General features: G+C 39.7%; 2 protein-coding genes across 2 annotated transcripts in view; both read right to left on the reverse strand.

The window, feature by feature from the left end:
* Positions 1–14162: 14162 nt before the first annotated feature.
* On the reverse strand, positions 14163–19748 carry LOC134211575 (TBC1 domain family member 13). Its single transcript, XM_062688573.1, has 7 exons — positions 19458–19748; positions 19311–19384; positions 19120–19245; positions 18887–19062; positions 15218–15340; positions 14545–15068; positions 14163–14489 (listed from the first exon to the last, which is right to left on the reverse strand). Exons 1-7 carry the CDS (start codon positions 19475–19477, stop codon positions 14375–14377), a joined length of 1158 nt encoding a protein of 385 aa, XP_062544557.1. The 5' UTR covers positions 19478–19748; the 3' UTR covers positions 14163–14374.
* Positions 15218–19842, reverse strand: part of LOC134211576 (negative elongation factor E) — a 133801-nt gene continuing 129176 nt past the window's right edge. Inside the window, exon 6 of the mRNA XM_062688576.1 lies at positions 15218–15340. The gene's annotated coding sequence lies outside the window, so the exon portion shown is untranslated. The remainder of the gene's footprint in view (positions 15341–19842) is intronic.

The raw sequence follows: 19842 nt of genomic DNA on the forward strand, positions 1-19842 counted from the left end.
ATCTCATGCTTCCACGGGTCGTTCGATGACAAAAGACCGCCAGCTAAGGGTTATGTACTCAGCTGGAAGTGCAGCCTAGGCACTGTTGTCCTTCTGACATCAGCTAGAGTGAGAAGGTACGTCTCGAGCGTCTGTCCATCAGGAGGTGCGGCTCAAACAGCGTCTGCCTGGTACCCAGCGGCTGATTACCGAAATGCTGTATCGCGTCAGCGATACCTAAGGTGGCAGCCCCACCAGCACGATGTAGGTAACGCGACCCCGGTAAGGTAACTTACTGAAGCCTCTCAAATACCACGAAAAATGGAGATAGAAGACCGGTTGCCACCTGGACCTGGAATGTCAGCACCCTAAAAATGAACCTGGACGAGTGAGCCTTCTGACTCGTGAACTACAGAAGGTTGGAGTGAACGTGGCCGCTATTCAAGAAATCCGGAGAACGTGAATTCCGAGCCTTGGACCCCACGACCAACACTGCATTCAAATATAACATCTATCACAGCGGCGGCGGAAAAGCAGAGCATGGAGTTGGTTTCGTAGTGAAGGGCAAGCAGATGAAGCGAGTGATGCGGTGCAAACCCATTAGCGAACGAATCTGAGGTTACGGGTTACGGGTTACCTAGAGACATCCAAACGGTGGAACTTGCAACCAGACTTGCGGACTGGTAGACTTGCGGTTAGCGGCAGTACAATACTTGTATAAGAATCTAACATTTTCGCATATCAGTTCAATCAAAGGTAATTGCCTATTTCCGGGGATTAAACCACCCGACTTGGACGTTAATTTACAATGATATGAAAACTCATATGTGAATATGTACGTTATGTGGAAGATATTGATTTGGAAAATGTATTGGAGGTAACCACTTTCCCTTCGATGGGACTCGAACCCATGACCCTACAGTACGCTAGACTGGTGCTTTAACCAACTAAGCTACGAAGGACCTCCGTCGGCCTTCGCAACCTAGCGGCTACTGAACGAGCTCGAGATTCCCAAATTGGACGCATAGTCAAATCACTCGCAATCCATTTCTCAAGCCAATACTTCCACATGTGTATTGTACACGTCCACATTAGAGGAGCGTGAGTATTTAGAATGTCTGGCTGCTATACACATTCTTCATCAGCAACGGTACTGATCAAGTGAGGTTGTGTAAGCTATTTGCCAGTCGGTCTTCAAGCTCAGACCCGACCGCATTGCGTAGGCAAGAGCACGCAACTCAAGTTCAGTTCAATCAAAGGTAATTGCCTATTTCCGGGGATTAAACCATCCGACTTGGACGTTAATTTTACAATGTTATGAAAACTCATATGTGAATATGTACGTTATGTGGAAGATATTGATTTGGAAAATGTATGATGCTGATGAAGAATGTGTATAGCTGCCAGACATTCTAAATACGCACGCTCCTCTAATGTGGACGTGTACAATACACATGTGGAAGTATTGGCATGAGAAATGGATTGCGAGTGATTTGACTATGCGTCCAATTTGGGAATCTCGAGCTCGTTCAGTAGCTGCTAGGTTGCGAAGGCCGACGGAGGTCCTTCGTAGCTTAGTTGGTTAAAGCACCAGTCTAGCGTACTGTAGGGTCATGGGTTCGAGTCCCATCGAAGGGAAAGTGGTTACCTCCAATACATTTTCCAAATCAATATCTTCCACATAACGTACATATTCACATATGAGTTTTCATAATTTTCGCATAGGCCAAGTTCTTATACAGGTTTTGGTAGATTCTTATATAGAATTGTTGGAAAATCTAACATCCGCCGGTTGGGTGCAATTATGGTGAAAAGTCTCCGACTTCTGGTGAATCCCGGATTGACATCGGCTTGCTTGGAGGACTTAGGAGTAAACGAGTTGGAGCTCATCAGCCTGGCAAAATTTGTTTTTATGTTTGATTGTAATTCATTTGTTATTTCCAGCTTGAGGTTTTGCACATCCAAAATAGTTGTTTGTTTTTCACGAGTTCTTCGAAAACGTCCGCTGCTACGGCACAACATCGGGGGTGAAAAATAGCTTTATAAAAGCCTTGGCACTACTTGTATTTCACCGATATCACTGGCACATGAACAGCGTACCGAATAATCGCATAGATCGAAGGTAATTGTGATTGTAGGTACGGATGCCGAGTGAAGTGTTATAGGCGAGCAGTGACAATTTTAAACACTTTTCCTCGCGATACGGACTGCGATAAACAATTATGATCATGGTTTTGTCACGGTAATTAACTTTAAAACAATGAAATCTTTACTTCGATGCGGTACACAAACACAGTGATGAAATGATCAGTACGATGTGAAATTCAATGTTTATTTATTACACACCGTCTTCGAAAATAAATCGTACAGACTGAATTAAACTTAAAATACTATATCTAATTTACACCATTCTACTGATTCGGTTTTTGAAGACATCTTTGGATATGTTGAAATCAAATTCATTGCTTGTAGCGTTGAATGATCTCAGACAAGCATCCAGCGGATTGTTGTAGCCGTAATTCGTCCGATGATATGGAATGGCTAGTAGTGAGGAATTCCTAAATCTCCGAGGGGGGATATTCAAGGAAACTTGTTCTACAAGGGCACGGCAATCAATTGTTCCTTGCAGTACATCATAGATGAAGAGGCGTCGCATCTTCTCTCGTCTGGCAGACAGCAGTTCCAAGTCTAGTAGTTGGCATCGCTCGGCATATGGTGGCAGGTTATTTGGATCGTTCCAGGGCAGCAACCGCAAGGCAAATCTCACAAACTTTTTCTGTACCCGCTCGACGGAGAGAATGTTGGTTATGTAATATGGTGACCATATAGTTGAACCGTACTCCAGAATATTACGTCGTTGAATCCTGAAGTATGTTGTCTAATAAATCCTAGGACAAAGAACGCTTTGGCGGTTGTTATTCCAACATGTTTGTTGAAGCTTAGCTTTGAATCGATTGTTATACCGAGATCACAAGTCGATGTAACACGTTGCAGTGGTGTTAGATCTATGCTAGACTGATGACCAATTAGATTGCTAGAGCGGGTAAAGGATATGATTTTGCATTTGGATCTGTTCACTTGCATCTCATTATTGTTACTGGTAGAACAAGGCGTTGATTTCCATCTGCAATAGTTCACAATCAAATGAAGAATAAATAATGCGGTAGAATTTCAGGTCATCGGCGACAGATAATTTGCGCGTTGAAATAAGCGAGCATAAATCGTTAACGAAAATATTGAATATAAGCGGACCCAGTACACTGCCTTGCGGTGCACCCGATATGATGTTGAAAGAGCGGGATCTAGCTAAGTTGAGCACCACGTATGCAGTTCGACTAGACAAGTTCAAAGCAATCCATTCCGTTACCCAGCACGGAAAGCAAATATGTGCGAGTTTTTTTTTATTGCTAATGCTTGAGGAACCGTTTTTAGAGGTTAGATTAGAGGTGCTGCGACAACGTAGAGAACACATAACAGATATTGGCATTGAGCTGTTCTCAAAGCTTAATCCTATTATACGTCAATTATTCCAAAAAGGCTAATCATCACGTATTGCTGCTGCGAATAGGGCCTTTTACGGATTACGTAACCAGCAGACGGAAACGAAATTTGCTCTATACAAAACTCTGATTCTACCAGTGGCCCTTTATTAACATGAAACATGGACATTAAAAGAGGCGGACCGGAGAGCTTTCGGGGTTTTCGAGCGAAAAGTGCTGCGTACAATATTCGGAGGGAAACTAGAAAATGGTGTGTGGCGCAGACGCATGAATCATGAGCTGTGTCAAGTATACAAAAAAAGAAAATATTGTGAATCGTATAAAATACGGCAGACTTCAGTTGGCTGGTCACTTAGTGCGAATGTTGGAAGAAAGAATAGCGAACGTTCGGGGAAACTGGAGGAACATCGCCTAAGACCGACGATCATGGAGCTCTACAATAAGCCAGGCATACATGTATCGACGCTGTAGCCAACCAGGTATCCAGTTAGGTAATCATCGCCGGAATGAAAAAAAAAGGAATGCATCTCCCAACAAACAATTTAAGCTGAATGATCTAGTTTTTTAGCTGAAGAAGCCAATTAGCGAAATAAGATCCTTATCAGCATCCAATGTTTGTTTGGCGAACTTAGCGCCATGTACTTTGACGAAAGCCTAGCGAGAGGATTTTAACCACCGATTGATCCAAGTAGGTAAGTTCAGTCGTTCAAGTTTTCTATCATCAGTGCATGAGGCACCTTGTCAAACGCTTTTGAAAAGTCAAAATAAATAACATCGACCTGGCTACGGTTCTCCAATTCGTCTAGCACTGTATGAGTAAACGCCATTAGGTTGGATGTTGTCGAACGCTTTTTCATGAACCCATGTTGATGTTCGGAGAAATGATGGACGCGCCGTGCAGAAGACTGTCAAAAACTTTAGCAAAACAGTTCAAGATGGATATCGGAGAGTAGTTCTCTACACTATGTATGTTGCCGGATTTGTAGACGGGAACGGATGAAACAAGCTTCGAAGCATCCGGGAAAACATAACACAAAGCAACGGGCAATACCAGTGATGAAGCACATTGTTGAAAGTGGGCGATAAGCGATCGAGTCCCGGTTCTTTGGATGTGTCGGCCGAGCTGAGAGCTTCAAAAATATCAATATATTTTGCTGAAAGTGACTAACTGGTACGACAGAACGTGGGAAATTCAACGATTGTCTTGTAAGGTCAATTCTTGACATCTTTCTTTGACAGCGTAATTGTAGAGAACATGGCAATCGCTTTCTTCTTCTATGGCTGAGAGCGAGCAATAGCGCTTTAACCTAGGCATAAGAGCCAGGACATATGGGAGAAATATCTATGCCCCATCCCTAGAAGTTGGATCGGCAAGAAGGGACACCAATTTTCATAGCATTGTCACTCCAAACATCACTCTTTAATATACCCTCTGTATGTAGAACGGTTGGCACGGCTGTCCCCGTTTCTTCCTTTGTGAATTTAAAACTCTTCGTGGATCACGTTATTCATTACTCAATAATCTGATTGCCGGTAAGTTTTGAATTATCTCCCAATTTCAAGCCTGCACGGTGTGAGTATAGTTGTTTTAATATTTGTGTCCTGTTTATGATATGTTGCAAATACTAGCGATGACAAGATAATGCTCGGAAATACAGGATAATTTCCAATACTGGCTGTGCATGTGTTAAGACAAGACACAAATCTGTTTCTTCTTCTATGGCTGACAATTCGTGACAGCGATTGTCAGGAAGCAGATGACGTCACATTTATCCCTCTTAGCAGTCCCGTCCCTGCTTATAACCAGCCCATTTGCACCATGATTCGATTGTTTTCATCGGTTGATTTTAAGTTGTGTATGTTTATGTTTAAACTTTACATACTTCAGGACAGGAAATACTCATCATCCTGATTATTCCCATTCAACAGTAACACTTGAATGATGTTGCAATAAAAACAAATGACCAACAAAATATACACATCATTAGCTTAGCTTAGCTTTGACTGAGTACACATATCTATGGTTGCTATTCCGTGATTGACCAGAATCAGTGAAATTGCACAAAGAATATACTGAATGATTGACTGGGATTGTTCAAGCATTCTCAGTGTGCAAGTTTTAGTGACCTACACGCTTAGACTGGATAATCTAAAAGTCGGTAAAAAATACCGATAATCGAACTAAAGTGCACATACCTAAAATGTAGGTAATCATCGATTACCTAAATGTAGGTAATGGTGGTGAACAAGAATGATCGTTATAAATTACCGATTAAGATCGTTATTTTTCACCGAAAAAAAGGTTTTTATTTCTTATTTTGGTCCTGCGAAAACGATAAAAATTACCTCTTGTGATCGGTAAATTTTACCGAAAATTAGGTTTTTATTCATTATTTTGATTTTGAAAAAAAAAATGGAAATAGAATTCATTTCCCGGATTTAAATGTATTCAGAAGAAAAGGAAAAACATTCTGCTATCTCTAACGTTCCCAGTTTCATCCTGTTCAGGCGAATTTGAATTAATACGTCAAATGTGTTTTGGTAGGATGAAATTGGAAATGTGGAAACGTGTCAAATGGAAGCCCAACCATACATTTTATTATTAATATTTATCCCTTGTAAAAAAGTGCGGTATATTCCTGGCTAAAGCCTTATTCTGAAAAGGCTGCACAAAACAAATCTACGCTGTAATCTTTCATAAGTTTCGATGCATTTAAAGGGAAATAATGACGCTTCGAACAGGCCTGCCTTTGAGCCGAAAAACTCGGTGACTCCGTGTGCGAATTTCAATGGTTTTCCGGTTTCCTGCAATGGAAAATGCTCCTGGGTTCCAGAACCGACTTCCGAAAATCAGCTACTCACCCTCATTTTTTATACAAATTTGGTCAGTCAGATTGGATGGATGCTCGGCAGTCGGAAGTGATAGACTTCAGGATCAAGAAGAGACGGAGCAAGAAGTTCAGATACCCACCGTAGGAAAATCCTGCAGGATAAAGGCGGTTCCCTATGCGGCAATCATTCAGCAGTTATCAAAATTTCTGGAAATGAAAACGGTGCGGTCAAAAATCGTCTCTTTATAGTATCGTCCACTTACCTTTACTTTTGATTAATAAAAATCTGGAAGCTCGGGAACTGGGAGAAGCCGCCAAAATATATCAGTACTTGTAATCTGGAGCAGCAACATAAGAATAACAGCAGCAATAGATTCGTTTTTAACAAAGTCCATAAAGAACTATTTTTAGGTAAAAAGTAACGTCATTACTTGATAAGGCACAATACTCTAAATTTGGTAAAAAATAACGGAAATTATCGTTAATTTTTACCGATTATTCAAGTTAACATCCATTACCTAATATTAGGTAAAATAAAAACCTAATTTTAGGTAATCATATCTAAGCGTGTAAGGTCACTCCTGACGGAATCCAAGATTAAAAGTGCTCGCGTTTTCGGGGGCACACTACTCGATTCAGAGGCGGCGCACAACTGTCATTTTTGTTGATTTAGCTTTGCTGCGTCGTAGCATGCGTGAAATAATAAAAATGACAGTTGTGCGTTGCTTCCGTATCGAGTGGTGTGCCCCCAAAAATGCGAACACTTTTAATCTTGGATTCCGTCAGGAGTGACCTTAAATATTCGAATGATCAATAACGGCGCCTATCACGTCCTTGTACCTAGTCAGTTAGAAATAGGGAAGGTTTGTTGTGTTCAGTACTGGTAGATTTCGTGACTGTCATGTGAAAGCGAAAACAGATGCATTTTCATTTTCAAGAGACCAAATGAAAATGCAGCCATCTCCCAGTCACCTGTCACATTGCAAGCATAGTCATGATAGGAATGTTGCTTTGTTTTGAAATCTAAATTTCCAAATAGTTTTAATCTGGGAGTTTAGATCTGTGCAAATAAAGATGACTAGTCGATAAAATGATTGAATTGTTTTTTGATTTTCGAGTTAGAAGTAACAGTATTGAAAACAAACAGCTTGTTTGCAATATTTTGATGCGCTTTCATGAAATAAAAATCCGTGAGCATTTGACAGAATTCCTTTCATTGATTATGTTTTCTATGAAAGCGGAAGAGAATAAAATGTAAATATCGTGACATCTCTCAATGAAAATGAAAATCTCAGTACTGGTTAGGTTAGGTTAGTAGGTGGTTTTTGCTATTTGAAGACCGTGTTTACCTCTGCGTCTCCACAAAAACCCACAGGAAGGATTAACAGTTAGTTGATAGGCATAATTGGATCTGGATTCACTCTGATAAGCGACATTTGTTTTACACAATGATATTAACTAACTATGATTCAACCGCACACAGTAGAATGAACTAACTACCTGCAAACCGAGCAGGAGCACGGTCAAACGCGTTTCAATTGATTTACTTCTTGGCCGTACAAAGCACAACGGTACCAGATCGTTCTAAGTGTTTATGAAACTATGGAACTATGGGAGATCGCACTTGTTTCGACCGGAGGAAACCCCAAAAATATACTCTTCATTATACATTTTCTATGTAACGAAAGGCTCTTCACAATTCTCGTTCAGGTTAAAGGAATGATTATTGGTTCTGGTTAGCTGTAGCTCCAAATATGGTCATGTTAACTCTAACTCTTATCACCCATTTTCGGTAAAATTTAGCACCTCTCTAAAATCCCACCAATTTCTTAGAGTAACCATATTGAGGTTAGTAATGTAGCGAAAAACCAGATCATAATAAACGATTGCACCCTCAACGCAAAACACAATGCACAAGAATGTAGTAGAATCAATTTGTCTATATCTATAGGTAGGAAAATATATGATCCAGTAGTGATTCTTTGAACCCTTTTAAAAAGAGTTATATTAACAATTTATACACCTACTCCCATGTAACCGATCAATATACAAAACCAATGATATCTCCCAAATCGAGTCTTAATGAAAAAAATATCTACTAAAACAAAAATGTTACACCAAAAATTGAATCAAAATAGTGTGGCGAATTCAACAATGCTAACAATAATGTTGTATGGAACATTCAGTAGTGCAAGTAAATTGTTTAGGAAACTTTACGGTGTTCAATATACACAAAATTATTGTTACAATTAAAAATACGAATCTCAAAATCGACAGCTCTCAAAGTCCTTAACATCAAACAATTAAATTATTGCTAGGCGTAAATCTAGATACTTGCTCAACCACATTGCAGTTTCATTTCGTCAATTGAATTTTGTATTCTACAAATCAACCCAGCAGCGAATCCAATACACTAGTCGACGCGATTAGGCAGCACTTACAATAAAAAGAGCACGCTAACGCGCGATGGAATGGAAATGAATCACTTTAGATAGACATTTTAGATTGAATAAAAAATGACAATTCGGATTAGACAAAGATGAAATACTGAAATATCAATCAATGACCATGAAGCCAAACTCAATGATTGTACACTTTCACAGTTTACGCTTATACATCTTTGCTTTGCCACAAAAAAGAGAAGCAGTTATAAACTAATTATGACTAGAAGCAAGTATCCATAAAATTGTACTGGAGGAATCAAATGACCCTATTTGAAGGGGATTCAAATCATGTATCTGATCAAACACGTACAGCTTTTCAACCCGTTCGGTGTAGGTAGGCGGTTCGAAGCAGAGCGTTGCAAGTGAACAACTTGCAATTGAAGAGGATGAAAGCAAACGCAAAATTTCAGATAACATTAAAAGACTTATTACCATTAACAATGTTGCATTGCAGATAGAGATGTATTATTATATATTTGAACTATGAAAGAGATCAGTATCTATACATCACATATATTCGAGATGGTATGCTAGGATAAACATTGAAAGAATGATATTTATTGTTTTATTTTGAAAAGATGACATCCACGCTTGTAATTGTAAATTACTTATTTATTGATCCTGTACACCTCCGGTGGTGCAAAGGGCCGACTTGAAAGATCTCCATCCTGAGCGTTGCCCGGCTATCGCTTTAACCTGTTGCCAGGTTAGATTTCGGTCGACTTTTTTTATTTCTTTATTGAGGCTTTGCCGCCATGAACCTCTAGGTCTGCCTCTACTGCGATGTCCCGCTGGATTCCAGTCTAATGCTTTTTTACAGATTTCGTTTCCGCTCCTACGTAGAGTGTGGCCGACCCAGCCCCACTTTGAATCCCGAATTTCTGTTGCTATTGTCCTCTGGTGACAACGACGATGGAGCTCGTTGTTTGAGTTGTCGATATTGGTACCGCCGTCTAATGCCATTTGGCTACCAAGATATTGGAAGCTTTCAACATTATCCACTGGTTGCCCAGCTACTGTAAAACTGGAAGGGGTCACCGTGTTTACATCCAACGATTTGGTTTTGTTGATGTTGACTACTAAGCCTGCCGAAGAGGAGCGCTCGGCAAGGTCGTTGAGCTACGAATACGAATCTCGATACGCTCTGCATATCAGAGCGCCGTTGAGCGAGAAGTGCAACGTCATCAACCAATTCGAAGTCGTTTAGGTGCTCCTTGGTTATAGGCTACCATAACAGCCCGCAGCTTGGTTCACGGTCAATCGCACCTACCAGCATTTCGTCGATTACGATGAAAAACAGTAACGGTGATTATTTATTGTTTATTCATGTTTCCCAACGAACCTTTGTGGTCTAATTGAAACCTAATTCTATTTTAATTACTAAACTAATATAATTTAAACATGAATGAAACAAAGATCAACACACTGATACATATTTGATACTAATATAATCATGAATACATAATAGAACTACACATTAATTAACAATGCATTTTTTGATCATAATTATTATTTTGAACGGGCCAATGAATCCTTTGCAATGCATTTAAACTTTGAATCTAAAACAATTTTGAAAGACACGTAGTCTAATTCGTCATTTGTTTGCCCTCTTGGTACAAGCTTTCTTACTTTAATTCTATTCATTTCAGTATCTGCATCCAAACAATCACATACTAGCTTGATTATAAGAGCGAAAATGAACAACAAGTTCATTAAACGGGATTGAAGAAACGGATACTGCATCGTTTGATAATCTATTAACGGTTGACTGCATTGGCTTATCACCTTTGTAGGACTTAGTTCCGTTAAACAGAAAATCATCTCGAAGAGAAGTATCGAGAGTTGTTGTTGAAGTTCACTGTTGAGAAGGAAATCTTCCTTTTCTGGATCTTTTAATAACCAGAAAGGAAGACAACACACTGAAATTTGGCATTTACCGTAAACCCACATCTACCGATCGGTATATCGTATCGGAATCAAACCATTTTGGTGCACAAAAACAAGCCGCTTTTCACTCGATGGCGCACCGGTTGTTCAGCATACCAATGGAGAAGATAGATTTTGAAGCGGAGAAAAAGAAGATCCACGAAGCAGCTAGGTTGAACGGATACGATGACGAATTCGTTCGTAAAATCCTCAAAAAACACCGTCAGAACGCCACTAAACTTCAGCCCGAAAAGGAAGAGATTAGAAATATTAGCTTACCCTTCTACCCGAAGGTGACAATTGCTGTTCAGGCTACCCTAAAGCAGCATGGTTTCCAGGCAGTCTATAAAAGTGGGAACACTTTGAAGGATCGTTTATGTGCTTTAAAAGATACGATTCCGAGAGAAGAAATGTCTGGCATATACGAAATCCTATGCCAAGACTGCCCTGCAGTGTATATTGGTCAGACACGCCGAAAATTGAAGGTTCGTTTAAAAGAACATAAGAACGCAGTTGACAACGACAGGTTCCATGACTCGAGCGTGGCAGCACACACTAGTGACCAGAACCACATTATAGATTGGAACAAAGATGAATGAACAAAGATGAATAATGTGAATGTCATCTCTTTTTGACGTGTTGTGATGAATTAGCTCTATCAGTCCAAGACTTCGAAATGACGAAATGATAGTGATATTCGATTCGTGATATGTGCAAGATTTTTAAACATGTACTATAGGGTGGCTCAAATCAGTATGGAAAATTTTTTTTCCAATTTTTTAGATAGGCCGCCATCTTATTCGGTTCTATTTGGTGTCCTGATGCTCTGGACAAATCGATCAACGTCTCGGCGGTGCTAAACTCGTTGAAAGTTTATATGCAAAAATGTATGCAGAAACATCCAAAAATAGTGATTTGCAGTTAGATGACACAATTTACGATGAAGAACTATGATACTCATTCAGATCTCGGAGAATTTAATACAGAATGTTATGTTGAAAACCGCGAGAAGATTAGTGTTTGCCCGGCGAAGTTATTAGCATTTCTCTTAAGTGGGGTTTGAGCGAATTTCGAAAAGAAATAAATTCACCCATACAATACTCCAGTAAAATGCTAATATCTTTGTCTAAAACTCTAATCTTCTCGCGGTTTTCAGCATAACATTCTGTATTTAATTCTACAAGAACTGGATGAGTATCATAGTTCTCCATCGAAAAATGTGCCGTCCAACTGCAAATCACTGTTCTTCGATATCTCTGCATACATTTTCCCACTACCCACTACTTCTACCGAGTTTAGCACCGCCCAAACGTTAACCGATTTGCCTGAAAATTTGTCCAGAGCATCAGGGCATTAAATAGAACCGAATTAGAGGCCGGCCCATCAAAAAAAAAAAAAAAATGAAAAAGTGTTTTTTGAGCCACCCTAATGTACTAACAGGATTTCAGTAGGTAACACGGCAGACTAAAACTCTTCAGTGGCACGAACAATCACAATACACGTAAAGGCCTCGTACTGTGCCTCGATGAGGCCGATGATTTTCTCAGGAACCCCCTTGCATCTCAGGGCGCCCCACATATTCTCGTGATTGAGACGGTCGAAAGCTTTTTCGTAGTCAATGAATACCAAGTAAAGGGACTCTTGGAATTCGTTAACCTGCTCCAGAGTGATACGGAGCGTGACAATATGGTCCACACAGGATCTTCCGGCATGGAATCCGGCCTGCTGCCGCCAGAGAGTCGCATCGATCTTCTCCTGAATCCTGGATGGCTGTTTGAATCTCTAGCAGTGATGGAGCTTCGGTATTGACGCGTGCAGGACCGGATTTAGCCGGAAGGGGGCCCCGGGGCCGACGGTATGTGGGGGCCCCAAAATGTACAAAAAAGGATGGTTTTGGTACATAAGATTTGTGGGGGCCCGGGGCCATGGCCCCCCCATAAATCCGGCCCTGGACGCGTGTTATACGTCGGAACGTCGGATCCTGTGTAGATCATGCCGAGGTGGTGGTGGCCTGGCTGGCACTTGAAAAAGTTGTTCGAAGTGCTCGAACCAGCGTTTCAGCTGGTCAGTTGGGTCAATAATTGATCATTCGCGTCTTTCACAGGTATCGTCGCATTTATCTTCGCCCGCTTAAGCGTCGTGAGATATCGTAGAGGAGGCGAATATCCCGGGTGCTGCGGCTCTCTCTCCTTCATCGGCTAGAGAGTCTGCCCACGCTTGCTTGTCCCGTCGACATGAGCGTTTTACTTCCTTCTCAAGACTTTGGCTCCTCTGGTTTTTGATCGCTCTATCGCGGCTTTGGTTTCTCTTCGCTCCTCTACTATCCTCCAGGACTCATCGGTGATCCATTGTTTTCTCTTGGTGCGCAGTTCGCACAGATTATTCTCGCTGGTGGCGATGAAGGCATTCTTGATGGCGGTCCATTAGTCTTCCACGCTGCCACCTTCCGGAATATCTGCAGCCCGCGTCTTCAGTTTTTCAACGAAGCACCGTTTCACCGTGGCATCTTTCAGTCGGCGTGTGTTGAACCGTCGTCTAACTCTCTCCTCCTGCCGAGTTTGCCATGATCTGTGGGGTTTTGGTCACAACTTTATATTTTCGGTTTGTTGATTTTTATCGGTGATGAAAAACACACAATTTCCGTTTTTAATAACGTTTCGGCTTACTCCATTCAGCCTTCATCAGATATTGAAAACCGTACACTTGCCACCAGTGTGGTTTAATAATATTAAAAGGTTTTTTTTTCATTTCAAAAATATAGAAAATCGGGCCCTCCTTAGCCGTGCGGTAAGATGAGCGGCTACAAAGCAAGACCATGCTGAGGGTGGCTGGGTTCGATTCCCGATGCCGGTCTAGACAATTTTTGGTTTGGAAATTGTCTCCACTTTCCTGGGCATAAAAGTATCATCGTGTTAGCCTCATGATATACGAATGCAGAAATGGTAAAATGGCTTAGAAACCTCGCAGTTAATAACTGTGGAAGTGCTTAATGAACACTAAGCTGCGAAGCGGCAATGTCCCAGTGGGGGATGTATTGCCAATGAAGAAGAAGAAGAAATTCTTAAAATTCTAAGGTTCTAGCAGTTTTGTTTTAATGAAATCGAATAGTTAGCATCATACTGAGCATTGAAAAAAGGTTTGATGGAAAATATAATCCGGGTTTGCAAAAATCTCTTTCAATAGATAACGAATAACAATAAAAGAGAGGCAAAAACAAAGAGCCTACCAGTACACTGTTTATTTAAACGCATTTCGGACCAAAAAGATTTTTTGGAAAATGAGTGAAACGATACGATTTGGCATGAAAAACTCATCCGTGATGCTAATTTGCAAACGAGTTTGCTCGCATGGGAGGGATCGATGACTGAGATTTGTGATTGATTTTACCAACCCTGGTAAAGATTAAAGTTATAGTATGATAAAGCATGGTCTTTAAAACCGTCATAAATTCGATTGTTTTATTTAGAAAGTGAAAGATTGAGAAAATCAGTAAATGGAAAATGTTTATTTCAGAATCACATCTTATCAAAAGTTATATTATCCGAATGACATATATTTTACCAAAAAACGTTGAATTATTTGTCGTGTTCTTCAGAATACTTAGTAAACTGTGTATGAAATACATAAATAAAAAAAAACAATGTTTCAAGAGGCATAACGTAAGTTGATTGTTCATTGCTTGTATTGTAAAAATCTACTCAAGGCTGGTTGCTTTCTTTAGGACGACTTTGATGTCCATGGGAGGAAAATTTTGTAATAATTTCACGTTATTTGCAAAATCGTTCTCTAGTATTTGTTCACGAAGCAACCTAAAAATAAAAAATATTAGATTTTTGTTTGATGCCAGGGACTTTGTATACCTACATGATCATGGCACAACACACTTTCACCAGGAAATTGTATCGCTTCTCATCGGCAAGTACGGAATCCCAAATTCGTAAAACATCTGGCAGTGGAAATTCTTGAGATAAAAGTAGTGTCAACCACCGGAAACTGTAGTACTGCGGGTACAGCTCCTGATCTCGCAACCTACTCCATATTTCATAATCTTTCTCCTTTAGCATGTTTGAGAGTTTAGCCATCATGGCTTTGATGCCATCTTCTGACTCGTCGAGAGTTTTGATGAAGAAGTCTCTGATTTCTCCCATTAGAGCGGTGAAACAAAAGAAACAATCAGCTTCCGCATGCTGGCGATAATCTAAATTAGGATCAGAAGCCATTACGTAGTAAATTGGTCCGATAATCTCGTTCATGCCCTGCACATAGCCCTGGCCAGGGTTTAGTTTAGCATACAGGAACAATATCCGTTCAACGACCTCCCAGTGCGCCTCATGGCCTTCATCCATTGCTTCGTAACTTTCAGTGGCCCTTTTGGTAATTAGGTTGATCTATTGAATATCAAATTTCTTATGTTACAAGATATCATTCAATATTAAAATTACAAACATACTTGCTATAACATCCAATAAAACATGTTAATTGATTAGTTATGAGAGCGATTAGTAAACGGTAATTAGCATACAAATCAAAAACAAACCTTCGTTACGCCCAATCCTTTTCTCTCAACATTTGCCGAACTGAGGGTTGTTGGGGCTACCCTGACATGCAGTTTTCGCTCTCGATTATGACTAACTACGGACTCACATGGGAATTCTGTAGCCTGGAAAAAGGAGAGGATTATACTTTTTGGGAAGCTCGCGGAAAACAAAATTATGCTTCGATTAGCAATAAAGTCTTAACGGGTGTCGGATCGAGTCATCGTTCAAGCGCGCCGACCGGACAAGAAGCATTTATGGTGATTATACAACATAGCTACAAATCGGCCATCTCGGAAGCCACGTGTTTTGACGTAAACTACTTCTAAGGGGAAGACTCGGATGCAGGGTGTAAAATGAAAATTTTCAAATTCGAGGCCGTCACGAAATTAGGCGAAATTTCAAACACTAATAGCTCCTTTATCTTTCGATGGATTTTCGAGATTTCATTATCAATCGAATCGTATCTATTGATTATCAACGTAAAACATTGAAAATTTCAATTCTTTACAAACCTAGTAAAATTTAAGAGTATCGTGAAGAAATCGGCCTTAAGTCAAACAACAGTCTGAGAAAGGCATCATCACCAGTGGGGAAAATATGGGTTTTTAAGTCAAAATTTTAAACTGTCATATCCAACCATTTTCATATTTTGTGTTACGTAAATTTTATGCGAAACCAGTGACATAGGTAATAAAAGAATTGGTTCGTCATCGAATATGATTTGGATGTGTAGAACAGTCTCGAGACCCGCGTCATTTTGTTCTGCTGTGTGCGGTCGAAAAAATAATTAATTGGTGTCCGATCGGTGCAGAACAGTATTGAGACTCGCGTTATTTTTTCCGATTTGTGTAGAAAAACTACACATTACCAGTGTTGAGAAATGTACATTAAAACACTCTGATTATGCGAATATTTACATTTTATCCAGTTAAATTTCATGCTCCAAACTCCGCTTTTCCCATCAAAAACGGTTATACGTTGTGAAATTATTGTACAAAAACATTAATTGTGGAGAGAGAGAAAAAAGCATGTGCTGACTGTCGTCTGCTTAGCGTGGCTGCTGCTGCCGTGATTTTGTGTTTATTTTTTTGCATGGAAGAATGAATGGTAAAAATAAATGTCAACCATTCCCGTTCCTGCACATTACACGCGGCAAAACGAACCTCGCTACCTCCCTACCCCATATATCCAACATCCCTTTGATTACTCGTGGAAGTACAGATTACTCGCCGGTTTCTAATAATGCGAGTATCATATTCCGTTAACATATTCCTACCCATTTTTAATTGACCTGCATTCGGATACGGCCGGCGCCGGTATTGCTTATTTTTGGGTCAGCAGTTTTACACATTGAAGGTAATATTAGTCCCAAATATCATCGGGTAAATTGTCTTAGTTTCAAAGAAACACAGGATGCTTAGATTGCCGGAAAATTTCTAACAAACGCTGATTTTCATGGGTTTTTCAGCAAATGATCAATTATTTAATATTTTAAAGTTATTTTCAGAGTTCTTTGAGTATCTTCACTAAGCCGAAAGGTCACACTTTAGCTTTCTAACATGGTCCTAAAAGATGCATGGCCTTTCTGAAAGAATTATTGAGGCATTTCAAGAGATTTCAAGGAAAGGCAACTAAAATTTAAATGTGAAAGAACTTGTAATTATAAAACTCCAAAGACTTCTTTTGGTTTGCTAAGTTTCTATGGTTTTCAAAATGTATTAAAGTTTTAGAGAGTCCCTAAGGCATCTCTAGACTTTTTATGTCAGGGTGAGCCTCGGTAAACATTATTTGTAATATCCAAATTGTCAATGGATGTGTTTAAATTGCTGTAGACCAGTTTACCAACAGTATTGGGTTGGGTTAACCATATTTTCTTGTGTGTTTTTTCTGAAAATAAAAAAAAATTGCCCCCCTAGAACTTTTCAATAGTTACGCCAATGCTTTTCCTCAATATTAATGAAATTTGCGTTAATGCGTCTGACCGCTAATGTTTCAAGGTCTATGAGCCTGCATCGAGGTTCAAAGAGTCATTCCATGGTAGCTGCAGTAAGGCGTATCTGAGAAAAAAGTGTTGAACTCTTTCCAATTGGAAAGTTTGGAATGCATGTTAAGGCGCATATTCCAAAACCGCAAACACAACCGGTGTTGTGACGAATAAATCCTAGAACAAGAAAGCCTTTGCTGTTGTCATACTGATGTGTTCGTTAAACATAAGCTTGCTGTTTATAATTATACCTAGGTCCTGAAACGATTCAACGCGATCAAGAGAAGCTAATTTGATAAAATATTCAAATTCTATCCTGGATTGACAACGGGAAAACGATATTACTTTGCACTTTTTTGCATTGAGCTTCATTCCATTTTTCGTGCACTATCCTTGAAGTTCATCAATATCGTTCTGGAGAGCTGCTGAGGGACGAGATGCGAGGATATTACGTTGTACAATTTTGAATCATCGGCGTTAGCAGGTGACATGACTTCAAACTGATGCACAAATCGTTCACAAACTAGATGAAAATCAGTGGTACCAGCACACTACCTTGTAATGCACCTTACAAGTTGCAGAAACTTGCTCCGTTAATTTTCGCAGACGCTGTTCTTCCCGATAAATAAGAATCTGGCCGTCCAGTTATTGAATCGGGGAGGCCACGGTACTTAAGCTTGTCAATCGTTAGATCGTCCGGAACCTTGTCAAACGCTTTCGAAAAATCGAAGTATATGGCATCAACTTGGTGACGATTTTCAATTTCCACCGAAAGGAAATTCACGTACATCATTAGGTTTGTTGTGGTCGATCGATGGTTGACAAAACCATGATGAGGTTCAGAGATGAACTGTCGAGACGCCGCATATAGAGATTTCTGTACTAATTCCTCCAAAATTTTAGCCAGGCTGCATGACATCGAAACTCCTCTGTAATTTTCTACTGCTTTATTGTTACCAGCCTTGAAATTTGGCTTGATTGAAGCTACTTCTATCTATCTTCCACTCTGCTCACATGTCAAGGTTTCCAATTAGACTGAGCCATTTAAGCATGAATCAGACCCATTAAGATTACGCTTATAATGATTTTGAGCAACTCATTATTTTTATCTTGATCATATAATTTCATCAAAACACTTAGATTAAATGAAATTAAAAAAAATCCAATTAGATGTATATGAATTTCAAAGGAATTTATTGCTTTCCATCTTCTTCTTCTTCTTATTGGCATTACATACCCACTCTGGAACATAGCCGCCTCGCAGCTAATAAGCTATTAAGTGTTCATTAAACACTTCCACAGTTATTAACTGCGAGGTTTCTAAGCCACGTTACCATTTTTGCATTTGTATATCATGAGACTAACACGATGATACTTTTATGCCCATGGAAGTCGAGACCGCCCAGACCGACACCGGGAATCGAACCCAGCCACCCTCAGCTCAGCTCTTTCCCATATCAATCGTAAATACAACTTTGCTGAACTTGAAAATTAATATTGATGTTTAGCAAAGGAGTGTACCTCTTTGTCTGAACATTAAATATTTGTCAAGCTCAATTTAACAGCATATTGATAATATATTAATTTAAATATCTGAATAAAATTTGACATTTCAGTAAGGAATGTGTGACACATGACTTCCTGGTTTGGAGTTAATGGAGGATCATTGCAGAAATTAAATTACCTGTTGAAAGAATGATATATCTGGGCAAAGCCGTCTTACATCCTTATCGATTTGCAGCAATACTTCATTGTCTTTAAAAAATGTATTCCAGTTGCTTTCGGGCCCGTCACTCAATGGATGATCGACGCAGCCGGATTGGTGCTGGTCTCCGTCACTGGGTGGAATAACCATTTCCTCTGAAATAACTTATTTCTGTTACTATCACAAATATATTGGCATCCTTTTTCACAAACCAATGAACTGTTTATACAATTCTCGTTTCTTCGCTAGAGTCGTTGACCATGTGTCCTTTTTCGGACCCAAATATCCCAGCATTAATTTCCAACATAGTGAGCGTAATCCATTACAGTCGGGAATACCTACATTTGTGAGCAAATTAGGGGCGTATCAATCACGTTTCATTTGTTATCATAACTCTACAAACCATAGAAGCAAAAGTCTCTGAGAGATTTCAAATCGATAGCATCTTGCTGTAAAATATCTTCCAGACCAGCAACCCTATTGAAGAGAAAGCGGATTAATGAATAGGGTTCAACAACTTTTAATTCAATAGGGATATACATTTGCTTACCTTATTTTATAGAGAGACATACCCGGTGCATCAATAATACTATATTAGTGGAATGTTAAAAAATCGACTCAGTGGTTGGCCGAATCTTCCTTGAACGAACAATAAATTCGTTCTGTTTACAATGAATCTAGTTGCTTGTAGGTTTCGTTTCATTGAAGATATGCGATCGGTTCAACATCGTTCAATTTACTAACTACAGTGAAGATTCCATGCACAGATAAATTAAAACAAACACAAATCGACATTCGTGTTTTGGTAGAGTGAACATCATATATCCCAGAAGAATTCATTTTAACCAAACAGCGCATTTATAAAATGCCAAACGAATGAAGGAATGAACGCGCTGGCAGATAATAAAGACACTGAAATAGTCATGACAGGAGTT

This window comes from Armigeres subalbatus, chromosome 2, assembly GCF_024139115.2.
Source record: "Armigeres subalbatus isolate Guangzhou_Male chromosome 2, GZ_Asu_2, whole genome shotgun sequence".
Classification (NCBI taxonomy): Eukaryota; Metazoa; Arthropoda; class Insecta; order Diptera; family Culicidae; genus Armigeres; species Armigeres subalbatus.